Genomic DNA, 16,173 nt, shown 5'->3' with positions numbered 1-16,173 from the left:
TTCAGCCGCTACCCCTCTCCAATCTTGTCTCCAGGCTCCCTCCCCCAGCGCCAGCCCAAAGGCTTTCTGACAGTTCTGAGGCTACGCCAAGCTTTTCCCATCTTGGACCTTTACAGTGCTGCTCCCTCTGCCCAGAAGTGCTCAGATTATGACTGGCGGCTTCTCCGTATCTTCCATGTGGAGGCTCCTTTGTCACCTCTTCAGGGAAGCCTTCCCAGGCTACCCTATCCAAAATGGCCTCCCACACCCCATCCATGTTCGCTCATTGTGCTGAGCAAGGATACAAGTAAAGTGTGTCAGAGAGCATCGATGGCCCAAGTAGAATTGGATACCCAGGAGCTCTGGTGTCGAAAAGCAAAGCCTTTTCTCTAGGAGGCCCAGGAAAGAAGCCAGGTAGTAGGATCAGTCCAGGGCTAGAGTGTCCAGAGATGGTTTGTCATTGTGCCAGTGACTTTCTCCTGGCCTCTGGAGAAAAGCAGGATGTTCCCAGCCAACCACAGAGCTGCCTCATCTGGGCCTCCTGCCATTCTTGAGTGACCTCAGGGCCCAAAAATGGCAGCCCAGAAAAGAGCAGAGGCCCCACTTGCCTGGAAAGTCAGTGTACTGCCAGCCCCTGGAAATCACCATCCCATGGGCCCCCTCCTCATTTATCAAGTGGATTTACAGTTGGGTCAGTTACTATCCACCCCAACACACCTGAAGGATTATTCACTTTCCCGTCAGTAACTGGGCCGACCACGGCATTGACCCTCAGCAGGGAATACGCCTGCACCTTGAGAGTGATTCAAACAGGGCCCCTCCTACGCCACGCCAGTTACCACCAGGGCTGAAGTCCCGACCTGATTCCTCCCCTGGAGGCCTCTGACCTTGGAGCTTCCTTCAGGAGGTCAGAGGCCCATTTGGCCCACCCGCTGTGGATCTCGTGTGAAGTTCTTTTTCCTCCAAGAAGGAAGCTGTAAACCCTCCTCCGTGGATGAAAATCTAATACTTCCTTGATTCGGTACCTCCCTGCACATATACTTTTCCAGCTTCTCTTCAGTGCGATGGGACTATCTGCTTCCTAGGGAGTGTTCAGAACCTTATCATTTTACTTCACACCCTTGTTTTTTCATCTAGTGGGAGGTTTTCTCATTTTAACATCTTGGGGCGGATAGTTCTTTGTCACAGGGAGTCCCATGCACTAGAAGATATTTAGCAACATCCCTGGTCTCTGCCCACTAGATGCCTGTAGCAACCCTCCCCTCCCCCGAGTTGTAACAACCAAAAATGTCTCCAGATGTTGGCAAATATCCTCTGGGGGTAAAATACCTGTTTCCTGCCCCCACCCCCACCGAGAGTCACTGAGTGTGAGGAGAACACATGGAAAAGTAGATGGGGCTTTTCCACCAGGAAAAGGATACTTGTTCCCACATACTGGCTAGTTTCCTAGCTGCCCGGCCAGCTATTCAAACTCAGCATATTTCACAATTTTTCTGTGAAATACGTTATTTTTGTTCTCAGTGGCTTTTGAGGCTTTGCCCGTATTACTTCCTTTCTAACCTAATCTGTCATTGCTGGCTTCGAGACCATGGAAAAAGAGGCACAGCCAGCTGTAGGCACTCAGACATGACCTTGGAGAACCGCCTTGCTCTCTTTCTGCCACCATTCCCTTGGTCTGGGCCCCATCTCACCCCTGACTGGTGTGCCCGGCTCCAGTCGTGCTGTCTCCGGTAGGACCTCCGCATCAGGCCTTCTAAGGCGCAAACCATGCCACCCCTTGGGTAAAACCTGCCAGGGCTCTGAGATTTCAGGATAATGGCCAAACTTCTGGGCGGCATGAAGGCACAACTTCTCCCCACATGAGCCTCTGCCCCTGGGTCCTGCATGATCCAGCTCAGCCGACCTCTCCAGCCCCTCTCTCCCTCCCTCACATGCAGCCCCCTGGACCACCTGTAGCCGGCAGAGAGGCACCCGGCTGCCCATGGCCCTGGGCCTCTCTGTGCGTGGCCTGCTCTCTCCGCCTGAACTCCCCTTCTCCACTTTGTCCTCTAGTACCGATTTGTCTTGTGGAACTTGACTGAACATCCCTTTTCCGGGCACTGCTTCCCCGCGTCCTCTGCACACAGAGGGTACTTTCTACCTGGATCTTCCCTCTTATTCCTCTACCTCACGGCTTCTTGCAGACGGACGCTCCGTCTTCATCAGTTCTGTATCCTTGTGCCGGTAGTGGCCGCCAGCCCTCTCCAGTGGACACGTTCGTTCTTTAGCCGCGCACGTCCCCACACTCCCTGTGTCCTGCACAAGGTGGTTTGATGTAGCACCAGCGTGGCACGTTTACCTTTTCATTCCTCTTCCAGAAGGCAGGCTATTTCAAGCACCCCTCTCCTCCCTCTCCGTGGCTCCCCTTCGCCTTCTACACTGGCCGCGCATTCACTCGTTCAGATGAATACTGAGTGCTGACTTCATGCCAGGCGCTGAGCCAAAGGGCTATTCTGTCTATCCAGATTCTTCCAATAAGTTTGATAACATTCTCCTGCAAGCTGCGCCTTCGTGTCCAGAACGTGAATGTGGTGCATCGGGGCTCCGATACCCCCAAAGATGGTCAGGAACCTTGAAATCTGACCAAAGGGCCTGGGATAGGTTAGAGGAGCTACTCCATCCAGCCACTAAAGAACCCAGTGACCTGTCCCATCCCCCCAAAATAGCGCCCCTCTCTATTAACAGGAATACTAGTGTCCACCAGATACGGTGTGTCAAGCAAACCTCACCCCCTTGGCTTTTGGCAGAAATCGGATCAACTGAGAATTCACCTCCACCTGCTCTCGTCCTAATCAGAAGCTCCAGTTGGTCATTCATGCGTCTTTGGTTAATACAAATGCAACAATGAATAAAAATCTTTCAGAAGCTCATTGGTGGCTTCTTCCTTCTCTTTTGAAGATGAGATAGTCTCCTCAGCTGTACTTTTACAACCTTTTCAACAGAATGATGAGACGGAGTTTCCTTAGGCTGGGGACGCCTACCTGCTGGTCCCTTAAAAGGTTGTGCTTTGGGATCGACTCTGATGGCTTGCGGCCCCAAAGTGTCAAGATTCACTCACACAGTTTCATAAAGTAGGCAAGGAAGGTGCTTCTGTGCAGAACCCTGCCTCAGTTTCCAGGTCCCAGTACGTGAGAGTCAAGAAAAGAAGGTCATCAGCGTGGCCGAAGGAACGGAAACTCGGAGGGGGCAGTTCTGAGGCTGGCTATAGAAACACATGATCTGGGTTAATACACCCACCAAGGGATGGGGGCCTACCGGGGTGGCCAGGAGTTAGGAAAATGGTTTCATTCCAGACGACATAGGTGGGAGCTAGAAATGTCCTGGTAGCTGGGGACACATTCCCACCGATAGGCTTCAGTTCCCAAATATTGTTTGTATTCCCTTACTTTCTTATTCTTGACTTTATCCCCTTGTTCTCCGTAGATGGAAGCAGAATTGGAGCGTTTCCATAAGCAGAACACACAGCTGGAGCTGAACATCACGGAACTGTGGCAGAAACTAAGAGCCACTGATCAGGAGATGCGCAGAGAGAGACAGAAGGTGTGAGGATTTTCAGAGTCTGGCGGATCTTGGATTTAGGATCTGGCACCTGTCTGCAAGGGGCAGCTGGCTTCTGAGAGACGGCGCCAGCCCATTGCTAAGATACGTTCCCATTTTAACTCTCCCCTCACTTGCTCACAGCCCTGCCTGGTTTCAGGCCCATGCAAATCTACATGACTGAGACTAAGATGACTTTGGGTGAAGTGCTCAAAGGGAGCGGGGCCGGTTTCATAAGGACGCTTGCAGCATTGGCTTGTTTAGCCCCGGGAAGGAATATGCTCAGAGAGGTCATTGTAGTCCGTGGCAAAAGGTTTTGACTACCAAAAGAAGGAAAGAAACAAACAAACAAAAAACATGCTGAGGCAAGGAGGGCCTCGGAAATTGTCTAGTCCAGTCTCTTTAGGTAATAAATAAGGTAGATAAGGCCAGAGAGATGAGGAGGTTAAGAAAAGTCACCCGGTGCCCATAGCTAAGTGGTATACTGAGAGTCAGCCCTGGGAAGGAACTAGGTCTTCTGGTCCCGGGCTGGGACGTGGCTGCGCCACCACTCCCTAGCACAGGGCACCCCATCGTGTTTGTGGAATCAGATGGATTTTTCTCCGTTCCCCACATGAAGCACCAACTCTGGGCTAGGTAACAGTAGAAGCCACAGAGCAACCAACGTGACACAGGTCCTGCCCTTTACAACCCGAACAGGTTGCTAGGGGATCTGCAGTGTGTGCATATTAATTGTAATGCAAGATGAAGGGTTATGATAGCTGAACAAAGGGCCGTGGGAGCGAAGAGGGAGGAGAGACCCTCCAGGTCAGGGGTAGAGGAGGATGGGTATCAGCGAGAGGAGGGTGGGAGAACGAGCCTCTGGCCCAAGTTTGCAGCTGGACCGATCTGCCCAATCTGGTCAAGTTTCCACTACTCGCCCACAGCAGCCCTCCTGACTGCCTGGAAGAATAAACCCTGGGTGAGCTAAGAAGGGGGACATGGGAGCTCTGGCCCAAGGACCACTAGAGAGAAGCAATACGATCTGTCTTGGCTCAGGAAGGAATCGGGTGACCACTCATGCTGCCTTTCATCTTTTAAGGTGTGGTCCTGAAAGGGACCCAGAGGCAATCCAGGAGTTGCCTTGCGGCCTTTTAAACATGAGGCTGTCCAGGCAGCCGCCCCCGAGTTTTAGTACGTCTGTGTTTCGGCTACACACCTGCCTAGGTGTCTGTGTCCACTGCGGGCCCTGGCGGTCAACTGTTGAGTCCCAGATGAGGTGTCCTTTGTCTTCCTGCTGCCATGTGCCTCTGCCTGCGCCCTTGCCCGCTCCCTGCAGAGCCCCTGTGGTGCCAGACTAAGTCCTTCTGATTGCAGGAGCGGGACCTGGAGGCGCTGGTCAGACGGTTTAAGACAGACCTTCACAACTGCATAGCGTACATCCAGGAACCCCGGCTCCTGAAGGAGAAGGTCCGAGCTCTCTTTGAGAAGTACGTGCAGCGGGCAGACATGGTGAGCTCTGCCTCCCTTTCCCCAACCCCCCTTCTCTCCCGGGTCCCCGCTCCCTTCCTTAAGAAGCCCGGCTGGCCCATCAGGTGGAGATCGCAGGGCTGAACACGGACCTGCAGCAGGAGTATGCCCGTCAGCGGGAACACCTAGAGAGAAACCTGGCCACTCTCAGGAAAAAGGTGGTCAAGGAGAGTGAGCTGCGCCGCACCGATTATGTCCGCATCATGCAGGTACCTGCGCATCCCCCAGATGTAGCTTTCTCTACACCTTTCTCTTTGAGCCCTCTCCTCTGACCTCCCGGAGCCTGACCTGGCGGTGACCATGGCCAAGAGCCTCTCCATGTTTTTTCTAGGTGTTTCCATGCCCACCCCTACCCCGCCAATACCCGTTCATTTCTATCACCCTTCCCCCCGACCACTTCACCAGGCACCCGTTCCTTTTTTCCACCCCTCTTTATCCAAAGTGTTCTTGTGTCCTGCACCCCCCGCCTTGCCCCGCTCCGGCCCTCCATCCAGCTCTCCAGAGTCACTCTCTCCTCTTTTCTGTAGTTTCCAACTCTTATTTCACCTGATTTTCCTTTGCTCCTTTTTATTCTGCTGCTTGTATTTCGAGACACACCCATCTCCACACCTCTTCTACCTTTTCTGGGCCTCAGGTCCCTTCCCTTATCTCTTGGGTCCGAAGCCAACCACACCCACCTCTCGTGTTGGCCTCACTGTGTCTACACCCACCTCCTCGGGGATCCTGCGTCAGGCTCTCCGGAGAGCCTGACCCCATTACTGCCGCCTCCACTGATCAGCACTGCCGATCAGGATTCTTCTGCCAGATTTCTGTTTGAGTATCAGTATCGTCTGAGGCAATTAATGCGATTTAATATCAAAAGAGAACATCAGAATCACATTTATAAGGCACGTACCTTTTTATGTTTATATTGCTTTAATGCCATAATTAAAATACCGGGATGGGGATGGGCCACAGATTGAAACAAACCAGTTCCCAGCTCAGCCAGCCCCCACATAGGTGCACTGTGATTCAGGCCGGTGGGAACCAGGCGTGGTGGGTCTGTGCCGTCCATCCCACAACCAGCCCCCCACACCATCAGACCACTGTCCTGCTCCTGGCTGCGAGAGTGGTCAGAAGCCCAGAGAGAGGAGCGCATCCATTTGGTGGCACCCTTTTGGCACCAGCAGCTGGTGCACTGAGCCCTGGCTGGTGGTGTCAAGGCCCCCCAGGCATGGAGAGCCCACTGGAGCCCCGGAGTGCAGCATGCTGGGCAGTGGGACCAGGGCGACTACAGGAGCAGGTGACAGCCGGTGGCGTCGCTGTGCCTTCGTCTGCGCCCTGCCAGCAGAGCACAGGCCTGAAGGGTTCTCCAGGGGTGGGGTCCCTCTCTCCACGCCAAGCGGATTTGGGTAAAGCAAATGTCAGTCCCTGGAGAAGGAAAAGGAAAGTGAAGACCACAGGCCAGCCAGGCAGAGGGTGCAAGCATTGGCACGAGGCCACTCAGGTCAGGCATAGGTCTTTGGCTCCCAGGTATCCCAGAGGCCACGTGCCCGCTCCTGTGAAGCAGGGTGAGATGGTAGAAGGGGCAAGGAGACACAGCAGGGCCCCTGCCCAGCCCTACTGCTCCCTGAGGGCTGGTGGAGGAAGCCAGCAGCCAGGGGAATCCCCAGAAGAGCGTTTTCTGGAGCAGCATGGTAAACTCGTGTGCTGTGGAGCCCTGTGGATCCATAAACATACCCCAGGTAACTGCACGGAGCAAGACAGGATCAGCAGGCAGGGTTCTGGGTCACCACCCCTTAACCAAGGAGACTCCTTGCTTATCATAGTGGGCTCTGGGTCAGAGTTTGTTTGGAAGAAAGGAAGGGAAGGAGGGTGGAAAGAAAAGAAAGGAAAGCAAAGGAGAGGAGAAAAGAGGGAGAAGGAGAGGAAGGAAGGAAGGAAGGAAGGAAGGAAGGAAAGAAAGGGAGGGAGACAGACTTTCAAAGCTACTCTTTTTACTTACAAAAATTGTTTCCTTCTTTGATCTTAAGTTGAAGGAGAGGGTCCAGGCCAGGACCAGGCCAGGTGTCAGGGCAAGAGAAACAAGAATGGACACTGTCTAAACCCGGTTCATCCTGCCTCAACCACTCTTACTGGGAGACTTTGGGGGAATTCCTTAACTTCTCCAGGAACCTCCTTTCCTGTCTATAAAATGGGGAAGAAAGTACCAGCCTCAGCGAGTTACTGCAAGGATTGAATGAGAGAACTAATGGAAAGCATTAGGCACTGGCCTGGTATGGAATAGGTGCTCCAAAATGCTATCTCCCTTCCTGTCCTCCAACCTAAAGACCTACTGAAGAACCAAGGCAGAAATCAGTGGGAGAGCCTGGAAGGCCATCACAGCTTGGACCAGGCAGGTGGCCTGGGGACCTGATGCCTTGCTCTGTGTTGGTAAGGACCTGTATCCGCAGGTACCAAGGCCCTGGGGCTTCAGTCCAAAGAGGTCAAGGAAGGCCAAGGCAGATACTCATTAGAAAACACAGAAAATGAGGTCACTGTCTCATTTATATGTTCATACAGGAGAGCAGGGCCTCTCCACTCGTTCTCCAGCATGCTTGCCGATAAGAAAATAAGAGTTGCTTTGAATACAACTAGGACACACATTCATTCAGGACACAATATTGAGGGCTTCTTACGTGCCACACTCTGTGCCGGCCATGGAAGATTCCAAGATGAATGGGGTAGTACGCCTGCCCTCAACAGTTGTGGTAGGAAACTGAAACCAGATACAGATAAGCACTGCTAGTGTGGTATATCCAGTGCTGTGTGCCCCTCATAGAGGCAGGCTTCAATTAGGGGAAGAGGCATTTGAGCTGTGCCTTGAACAGGAAGTAGAAACAGCAGGGAGCAAGTGGGGGGAAGAGGCTTCCAGGCAGAGAGAACACCTGAGAACAGACAGGGAAGAGTGAGGCCTGTGGGGTGTCTGGGGACCCGGGCGTCCGGACCCTCCTTTATTGCAGAGCACTGGGACAAGAAGAAAAAGCCCACTGGAGAGTGAGTAGCTTAGGGTCCCCGGAGAGGGCTTTCCTTGCCACACCAAGAAGCAGCAAGTTTATCTTAGAAGCAGTTGCCACCCAAGGTTGAAGCAGGTAGCGGGGTAGGCAGGGTGGACAGGCTGCTGGCACAAGGCAGGAGGCGGGGCAGCCCATTTGGAGATGACTGTCTGTTCAGCGGAGATGAGAAGACCTCAGAAGGGGTAAGTTGTGATATCAAAAAACAACCCAGAGTAGAAGTGGGATGTGAGAGGAAGACTGAAAGAGGAGCAGAGAGATGCCTCATCTGGGCGGTTAGGCAGATGTCCGCCCCACCAACTGTGGGTTCCGGAAGGACACCACTGACGCAGGGCTTCCGAGGCCACGGAGCACATCTGTTGCGTGCTTCTTCCACACAGGCAGGCCCTGCCAACATAGGTAACGCCAGCAGGGGGTGCTATAGGTATTCCCTTCCTTCTCCTTTCAAAGGGCCGAAGGCTCCGTCAGGGTCAGTTCCTGCCAGGGCTCTCTGTGTAGCTCCTTTGTTTAGAAGGTTGTCTATAGAAATGGACTTAGCATTCCCTAGCCAGTCACTCTTACAGACCCCAAGACCTGGCATGTGATGGACCCCAGGTCACATTTTTCCCGCAGCAGAGGAGCTGGGTGGGGGGCTGGAGGGTTGGAGGGGCTTTTGTAGGTGGTCCTGACCAAGGAGGGATCAGGAACAGAAGACTCAGCAAACCTGTTGCGTCCACATTTTAAATTCACACAGCTACGCAAGGCATATACAGTGGACCTCAGTGTGACCTCTGGATTCTCCAGAACACAGACCACCCCAGAAAGCACTTTAGGGAGCCCAACTTGTACTTTTGGGGGGCTCCCACGGTCGTCATCCGACGTGAGGTGTTGGAATGGGGTGACGTCCGTGACAGGTGGAAAGGAGAGTCCGGGAGACAACAGTTGTAGAGGAGCAAGCACTCAGAGGCAGACACGACCAGATTCAAATCCCAGCTCTACTACCACTGAAGCACTGCCTCGGCCTCAGTTTGCTCATAGGGAAATGAGTCTAATAACACCTTCTTCGTAAGGTTGTCCTGGGGATTAGATGAGTTATTGCATGCAAAATGTTTGCCGTGGTGCAGGGATCCGGTCACCTCTTGAAGTTATGATTACTCTTGTTACCAGCAGCAGCAGCATCCAGCATTTACTGCCTCAAATCCTGCTTGCTCCCTCTTGGTTCCAGGCCTGAAACAGTCTTCTCTCTCTCCCCCACCTCCCCAGGAAGTCCTTCTCCCACTGGGTGTGCGCCCCTCTTCAGACTCTCATGGCCTCTCTCTAAGCATTGCATCCAAGCTGGACCTTCTTTGCCCGGCACAGTGACCAGTGCATAGTAGGCTTTCGGAGTCAGTGAATGAATGAACGAGTGAAAACAATGAGTGAACAGAATGGGGAACCAGGCTGCATTAACTCATGGGTCTCGATCACACTCTAGTGGGAACTGGGTCTTATCCTAAAGGCCCATTAGGGTGGCAGGCATCACGGAGGCAGTGGGTTAGAAACAGGCATTCACACCAAAAAGTACTGGGAGCCAAGTCCCAAGCAGGACTGTCAAGGATGGAGGGGGGCGGGGGTGGGAAGACACTAGGGCAAGGGCTCCACTTGGGGCCGTTATGGTAATAGAGGGGAGAGATGCTGAGAGCTGGGTTACAAATGGACAGCAAGAAAGGTGAACACGAGATCCAGTTCAGACACAGAATTGACAGGACTTAGTGATAAAATGGATGAATATGATGCAGAAGTACCTCAAGACCTGGCCAGAGAGGACTGGACAAATGGTACCTTCAGTCTCTAATCTTCAATCTGATTACTGTTACTTTACCGAATGAGGCAAGAGAAGGGAAAGCTAAGTGATGCCCGTGAAGTAGGGGAGTGGACAGAGCCCCGAGCCAGAGCAAGTTTGCCTGAGTTCCCTGCGGGCCCTCCTGTGTCTCCCGTCTGTCTCTTCTCCCCTACGCAACCTTTACCCCCTGGTTTTTAATTTCCTTGTTAGTAAGACTCTCATCTTATTCGGCTTGATATTGCTGCATTAGTTATTCATTTGCTATCCGTTCCACAAATATTTATTGAGCGCCTCTTACGTGCAAGGTAGGGTCCAAGGTCTTGGAACCAAATACATACATATTTAATCGATCACGTCATGACAGAAAGTCAGCGCAGAGAGGTTTCAGGGGAGGAAACTGGCAGAGAGTTTTGCTGGAGAGCATCTGGAAAGGAAGTGTGGGAGATTCATCACTAAAGCCTGGGTTGGTTAAAATAGTAAAAGATCAGATGGAGAAATCTGCTGACTTTATAGAAAAAAAGGCACAAAGCCCAGCCTGAAAACGAGGGATCAGCAATAATTGGGCATCTCATCCAAGAGGGAGAGAATTTTTTTTTTTAACGAGGAATACTGAAATTAAGTGATATACTGAAAATCTGAAGGTATATCTGACATGCTCAGATAAAGGGGCTCTGGAGGGAAAGAATATGTTAGGGTCTCCCCAGTCCAGGCCCTGCTCCCACTTGGGCTCCACAGGCATATCCCCATAACAGAAAAGTGGTTGTCATGGCTCACAGACAATAGTGCTTGGGGTCACCCTGTTTTCTGGGCTGACTCCATGCTTACCGCTATGGAGACAGTGTCCAAAGTGGTGGTTGTTCCTGGCACAGGTCCGTTTTATGTGGCCTGCATTGGCCTTTTTTGGCATTCCAACCCTCAGTGGCCTTGCTACCCATGGATTGCCTGGCCCTCAGGCCAGCCGCAGCCTCTCTTAGGAGCTGGCTCAAAACTTAGAATCTCAGGATCAGCCCCAAGCCTACCGAGTCAGAAGCCACATTTAACAGGATCCTTAAGTGATTCGTTTGCACTGTCACATGAGAGGCACTGCTGAAGACAAGCCGAGCAAAGAGTACTCTAAAAGCAAAGTAGCCAGTCCCTCTCTGGGCCCATGATGACAAGGACATCTCCATGGAGCCGCCCCGATGCCCTCAGGCTGAGTGTGAAAAAGAAGGCAGATTTGAGGTGTGAGAAGGAAAGAGAGAAGAGACTGCTTGGTCCCAGGTGCAGAGCCCTCACCACAGGCCCCCACCAGGTTCCACATCCTCACTCCTCTGCACCCGCCTTTTGTGTCCGGGATACAGAACCACCGCAGGTCCCCCCACACCAGCCATGTCCTTTCTCTTGCTGCTCCAGTTGTGTGCGACCCCCTCTACCCTCTCCTTGGTAGCTCCTTCAAGCCTCAGCCCAGGCGTCAATCCCTAGGACTCTGCCCTGGTCATTCGGGCAGAGCTCTGTGCCCCACCCCTCCATTGCATCAAGGTGGCCGCCACGCTCAATTACGCCTAGATCCCCTGCTAAGCCCTAAGCTCCTCAAGAGCAGAGGCCAGGTCTTAACTTTCTGTATACCTCAGATCAGCACAGTGCAGCATAGTAAGTACTCAGTAAATATTGGATGGATGGATGGATGGATGGATGGATATTTGTCAAACACAAGAGAAGTGAAGTATCAATGGATATAGCAAATGTTAATTATTCATTTGCTTTTCTGTGCTCCTCAATAAACAGTATGCTGCTGAAGGCAAAAACCATTTCTTATTTCTATCTTCATCCCAGGGCCATAGCAAATACCATATAAATTTAGGTTCAACAGGGGTGCCTGGGTGGCTCAGTCAGTTAAGCGGCTGGCTCTTGGTTTTGGCTCAGGTCATGATCTCACAGTTTCGTGGGTTCGAGCCCCGCATCAGGCTCCGCACGGACACTGCAGAGCCTGTTGGGATTCTCTGTCTCCCTCTCTCTGCCCCTCCCTCCCTCACACTGTGTTTGTCTCTCTCTCTCTCTCAAAAACAAAACAAAACAAAACAAAAAAACTTTAAAAAAAATGTAGATTCAACAAATAAATGGGGAAAGATGAATAAAGGATAGCACAGTATTTTAAGAGCTCAGAGTTCTGGAGCCAGACTGTCCGAGTCAGAATCCTGGCTCTGCCACCTGCTCTCTATGTAATTTGGGCACATTACATAACCTCTCTATGCCTCAGTTTCCTCTTCTATAAAATTGTGATTATAATAGAATCTCTTCATAGGGTTATTATGATACTTCAATGCATTTAAATTCGTATGAAGTGCTTAGAAAAGCATCGTTGATGCTGGAAAGGGTCTAGATGCAGGCCCTGGGCCCATTCATCACTCATCCATCCATACTCACTCTCTCTTCTTTCTTTTCTACAGGAAAATGTCTCCCTGATCAAGGAGATCAATGAGCTCCGTAGGGAGCTGAAGTTCACCCGCTCCCAAGTCTATGACCTTGAAGCAGCTTTGAAACTGACCAAGAAAATCCGACCACAAGATGTTCCAGAGACAGGTAACGTCACCAGTGGCCAAGGGAGATGAACTTGGGGATCAAGGGACCAATGGCAGCCACAAGCAGATCTCCATTTGGCTTCCACAGCTGCCTGTCCCCAGTGTCTTCCTGTATCAGGTCACATCTACCCCATGGCCTACTGGGAACCTCTCTATGCCGCACACCTGCTGTCCAAAAGATCTTTGAGGCCCTTGCCACATTCAAACATGTGCACAACCAAAATCCTTGGGGTTAGTTCTGGTTTTAGAATTCAGAATCTTTCCAATTTTAGAAAGAGCTTACTATCTACTGCATATTATATAACATCCCTAGAGCAGTCTGAGGCAGGTCCCTGAAATCAAACACATTCGTATTTCTGTAGTGAAACATGAATATTCACACTGAACTTCATAAATTTTAAAATGTTCTACATATTTAGAGCTTTTGGCGCTTGAGAATTGCAGATAAGGGATTGTGGACCTGTACAGTTAAAATAAAGACAAGAAGAAATATTAGAAACTACTTAAATGGAAAGAGGAAAGAATGACATTAGAAATGTTAAATGAGTTAATTACTGCAATCATATCCTAAAGTTCCTCTGAATTTCTGACAGCTGAGGCAAAAAGAGAAACAAAGAAATATGAGAGTTTACGTAGTCCTCATTTATGGCAAAAGAAGGTTTTTGGCTTTTTTCCTAGGGAAGACAAACCTTACATTTTGTAAGAAACTTATCACATGGATCCTTATAAAACGGATGTTGAATAACACAATGGACAGCCTTTAACTGTAGGTCTTCAGACAATAAGAAATCATTCTTCACAGGGCGCCTGGGTGGCTCAGTCAGTGGGACATCTGATGTTGGCTCAGGTCAGGATCTCACAGTTCACGAGTTCAAGCCCCGCATCAGATTCTGTGCTGACAGCTCAGAGCCTGGAGCCTGCTTCGGATTCTGTGTCTCCCTCTCTCTCTGACCCTCCCCCACTCATGCTCTGTCTGTCTGTCTGTCTGTCTCTCTCTCAAAAATAACAAACATAAAATTTTTTTTAAATCCTTCTTCAGGTATGCATTTCTTATCTGGACAGTTGATAAAAACCAAGAGTATAAGGCATTTCTATGGAAAATTAAGTCAATGCAGTTCAAGTATATTGTTTTCTGGTGGCTTACACTCAGGAATAGAGCTTAGAAACCTAAGCTCAGTGAATGGACACCTCCCATGGCTGTGGACTGAGTCTCTCCAATGTCAGTCACCTCGTGTACGGTGGCCACCTAAGAGGTTATTGTTGGGAGAAGGTGACTCAAGGACACGCAAGAACCCTCTGTACCATTTTTGTAATTTCTTGGCAGTCTTAAACTATCACAAAATTATACATATAATTGTGTTGTCTCATCTGCCCTTTTTGTTAGAGCCAAGGAGATAGTTGAATCAAGAGTAAACTCTCTGAGTAGTACCTGAAGTGGCAATATCAGGTCTAAAAAACTGACATGACAGCACAGTATGTGTTACAAAGTCTACGATACTTCTTAGAGATGAGACCATCTTCCGTCAAAGGTGAAGCATAAATGTACCTGTGAACAACTGCAGAGCTTCTCTTTTTTTAATTAAAAAAATTTTTTTTCATGTTCATTTATTTTTGAGAGAGAGACAGAGACAGAGCATGAGCAGAGGAGGGGCAGAGAGAGAGGGAGACACGGAATGCAAAGCAGGCTCCAGGCTCCGAGCTGTCAGCACAGAGCCCGACATGGGGCTTGAACCCGTGAACCGTGAGGTCATGACCTGAGCAGAAGTCAGACGCTCAACTGACTGAGCCACCCAGGCGCCCCTGTGAAGCTTCTCTTTAAAAAATATTTCAAATATGCCCAAGCATCCTAGCAAACAATCAGCTGGGACCTCCTCAGGATACTGTCTGATATAGCCAAGTCTTATTACTATTGTGGAAATTTTCAGACATATGCAAAAAAAATGAGAGACAAGCCTAATGAATTCCCATGAATCCATTCCCTGACTTCAACAAGTATCAGCTCCTGCCACTCTGGCTTCATCGGGATCCATAGTTCCCAGTTACTGCTATTTCCTCTCACATCACCTTGGATTATTCTGAAACAAACTCAACATCATATCATCTGTGTGATACGGTTTTACTCAAGGAAGATTTCATTTGTAACAGTTGAAGACAAGTATTACCAACTGTCTGCTTTGATCACGAAGAACCTGTCTGACTTCTAATTTTGAACATGGGCCTCCAAGACAAGTCAGCTCAAGATATGCATGCTCAAGTTGTTTAAGACTGACCAATTCAGTTAGTTTTTAAGAACTCTTTGTCTGAACAGGACACGTTGCCATCCCCAAACCACTTTTTTAGCTTTAGCAGCATTTATATTAAGTTTTCATTCACATAGCAATGAACTAGCAGGTCTAATAGACAAACCTGCATGTTTTTCAATTACTAAAACCACATAATTAGAACTTCTAAATAAACATGGCTCATTAGAAACCTACTAACATGGCATAAGTAAGCCATAAGATCAAAGAAAACACAAAAGGAAAGAGATACAAAATTTTGAAAGCTGGAAAACAGATAGATGAGTGGTAACTGACTTCATAGACTCCTAAGCCAGAAGTGGGGAACCTAAAAGAAACGTAATGTACATCACAGAACCCCACGAAGGCTCAGGAATTAGCAGAAGCAGATATCTCAGGAAATGGGGGTAAAGGTATGACTGAAAAGGAGGGAGTCTTTAAGAAGCTGTTAGATCTACCTAGTATCGAATACAGTGGCTAAAAAATAGATGGATCAGGTCCATCGTCATTAAGTTCTTAAAGACCAAAGAACAGAAGAAAAAAATCCTTCAAACTTCTAAAGAGGATAGAGGGAGGTTTCGTGCAAAAGATAAAAAATTCCAGTTGCAGGATACAAAATCAGTACACAAAAATCGGTTGCATTTTTATACACTAACAATGAGCAATCCAAGAAGGAAATTAAGAAAACAGTTGCATTTATATTAACATCAAAAAGCATAAAATACTCAGGAATAAACTTAACCAAGCAGGCAAAAGATCCGTTCACTGAAAACTGCAAAACATTGCTGAAAAAATTAAGTCACCAATAAATGGAAAAACACCTCCTGTTTGGAAGATTCAATATTGTTAAGCTGTCAATACTACCCAAAGCAATCTGCTGATAGTACAATCGCTGTCTCAATGATATTTCTTTGCAGAAATAGAAAATCCATTCTAAAATTCATATGGAATCTCAAGGTATCCCAAACAGCCAAAAACATTTTGGAAAAGAAGAACAAAATTGGAGGTCTCACACCTCCTGATTTCAAAACTTACTGCAAACTATAGTAGTCAAAACAGTGTGGTACTGGCATAAAGACAGACTTACAGACCAATGGAATAGAGTAGAGAGCCCAGAAATAAACCCTCACATAGATGGTCAAATTATTTTCATCAGGTGTGCCAAGACCACTCAATGGGGAAAGGACAATTTTTTCAGCAAATGGTGCTGGGAAAACAGGATACCCACATGCAAAAAAAAGGAAAAAAAAGGAAGTTGGACCCTTACTTTATATCATATACAAAAATTAACTCAAAGTGGACCAAAGACCTAAATGTAAGAGCTAAAACTATAAAATTCATAGAAGAAATGTAGGAGAAAAGCTTTATGACATTGGATCTGGCAATGACTTCTTAAATATGACATCAAAAGCACAGGCAACAAAAGGAAAAATAAATAC

At 49.1% G+C, this 16,173-nt stretch overlaps 1 protein-coding gene across 4 annotated transcripts in view; it reads left to right on the top strand.

Moving 5' to 3' along the window:
* CFAP57 (cilia and flagella associated protein 57) overlaps positions 1–16,173 on the top strand; it is a 75,449-nt gene that overhangs the window by 48,396 nt on the left and 10,880 nt on the right. For 2 of the 4 annotated variants that reach the window (XM_047873459.1, XM_047873462.1), the window contains 4 exons: positions 3,442–3,558; positions 4,912–5,046; positions 5,130–5,273; positions 12,324–12,456. In XM_047873459.1, coding sequence (XP_047729415.1) covers positions 3,442–3,558; positions 4,912–5,046; positions 5,130–5,273; positions 12,324–12,456 — 529 coding nt within the window. Of the gene's footprint in view, positions 1–2,703; positions 2,790–3,441; positions 3,559–4,911; positions 5,047–5,129; positions 5,274–12,323; positions 12,457–16,173 lie in introns of those variants that run through there. The other 2 variants (XM_047873460.1, XM_047873461.1) reach the window with 2 other exon arrangements.

The sequence above is a fragment of the Prionailurus viverrinus genome, chromosome C1 (genome assembly GCF_022837055.1).
Source record: "Prionailurus viverrinus isolate Anna chromosome C1, UM_Priviv_1.0, whole genome shotgun sequence".
Taxonomy (NCBI): domain Eukaryota; kingdom Metazoa; phylum Chordata; class Mammalia; order Carnivora; family Felidae; genus Prionailurus; species Prionailurus viverrinus.
Note: the sequence above shows the minus strand (reverse complement) of the source record. Positions and strands in the feature narration are given on the sequence as shown.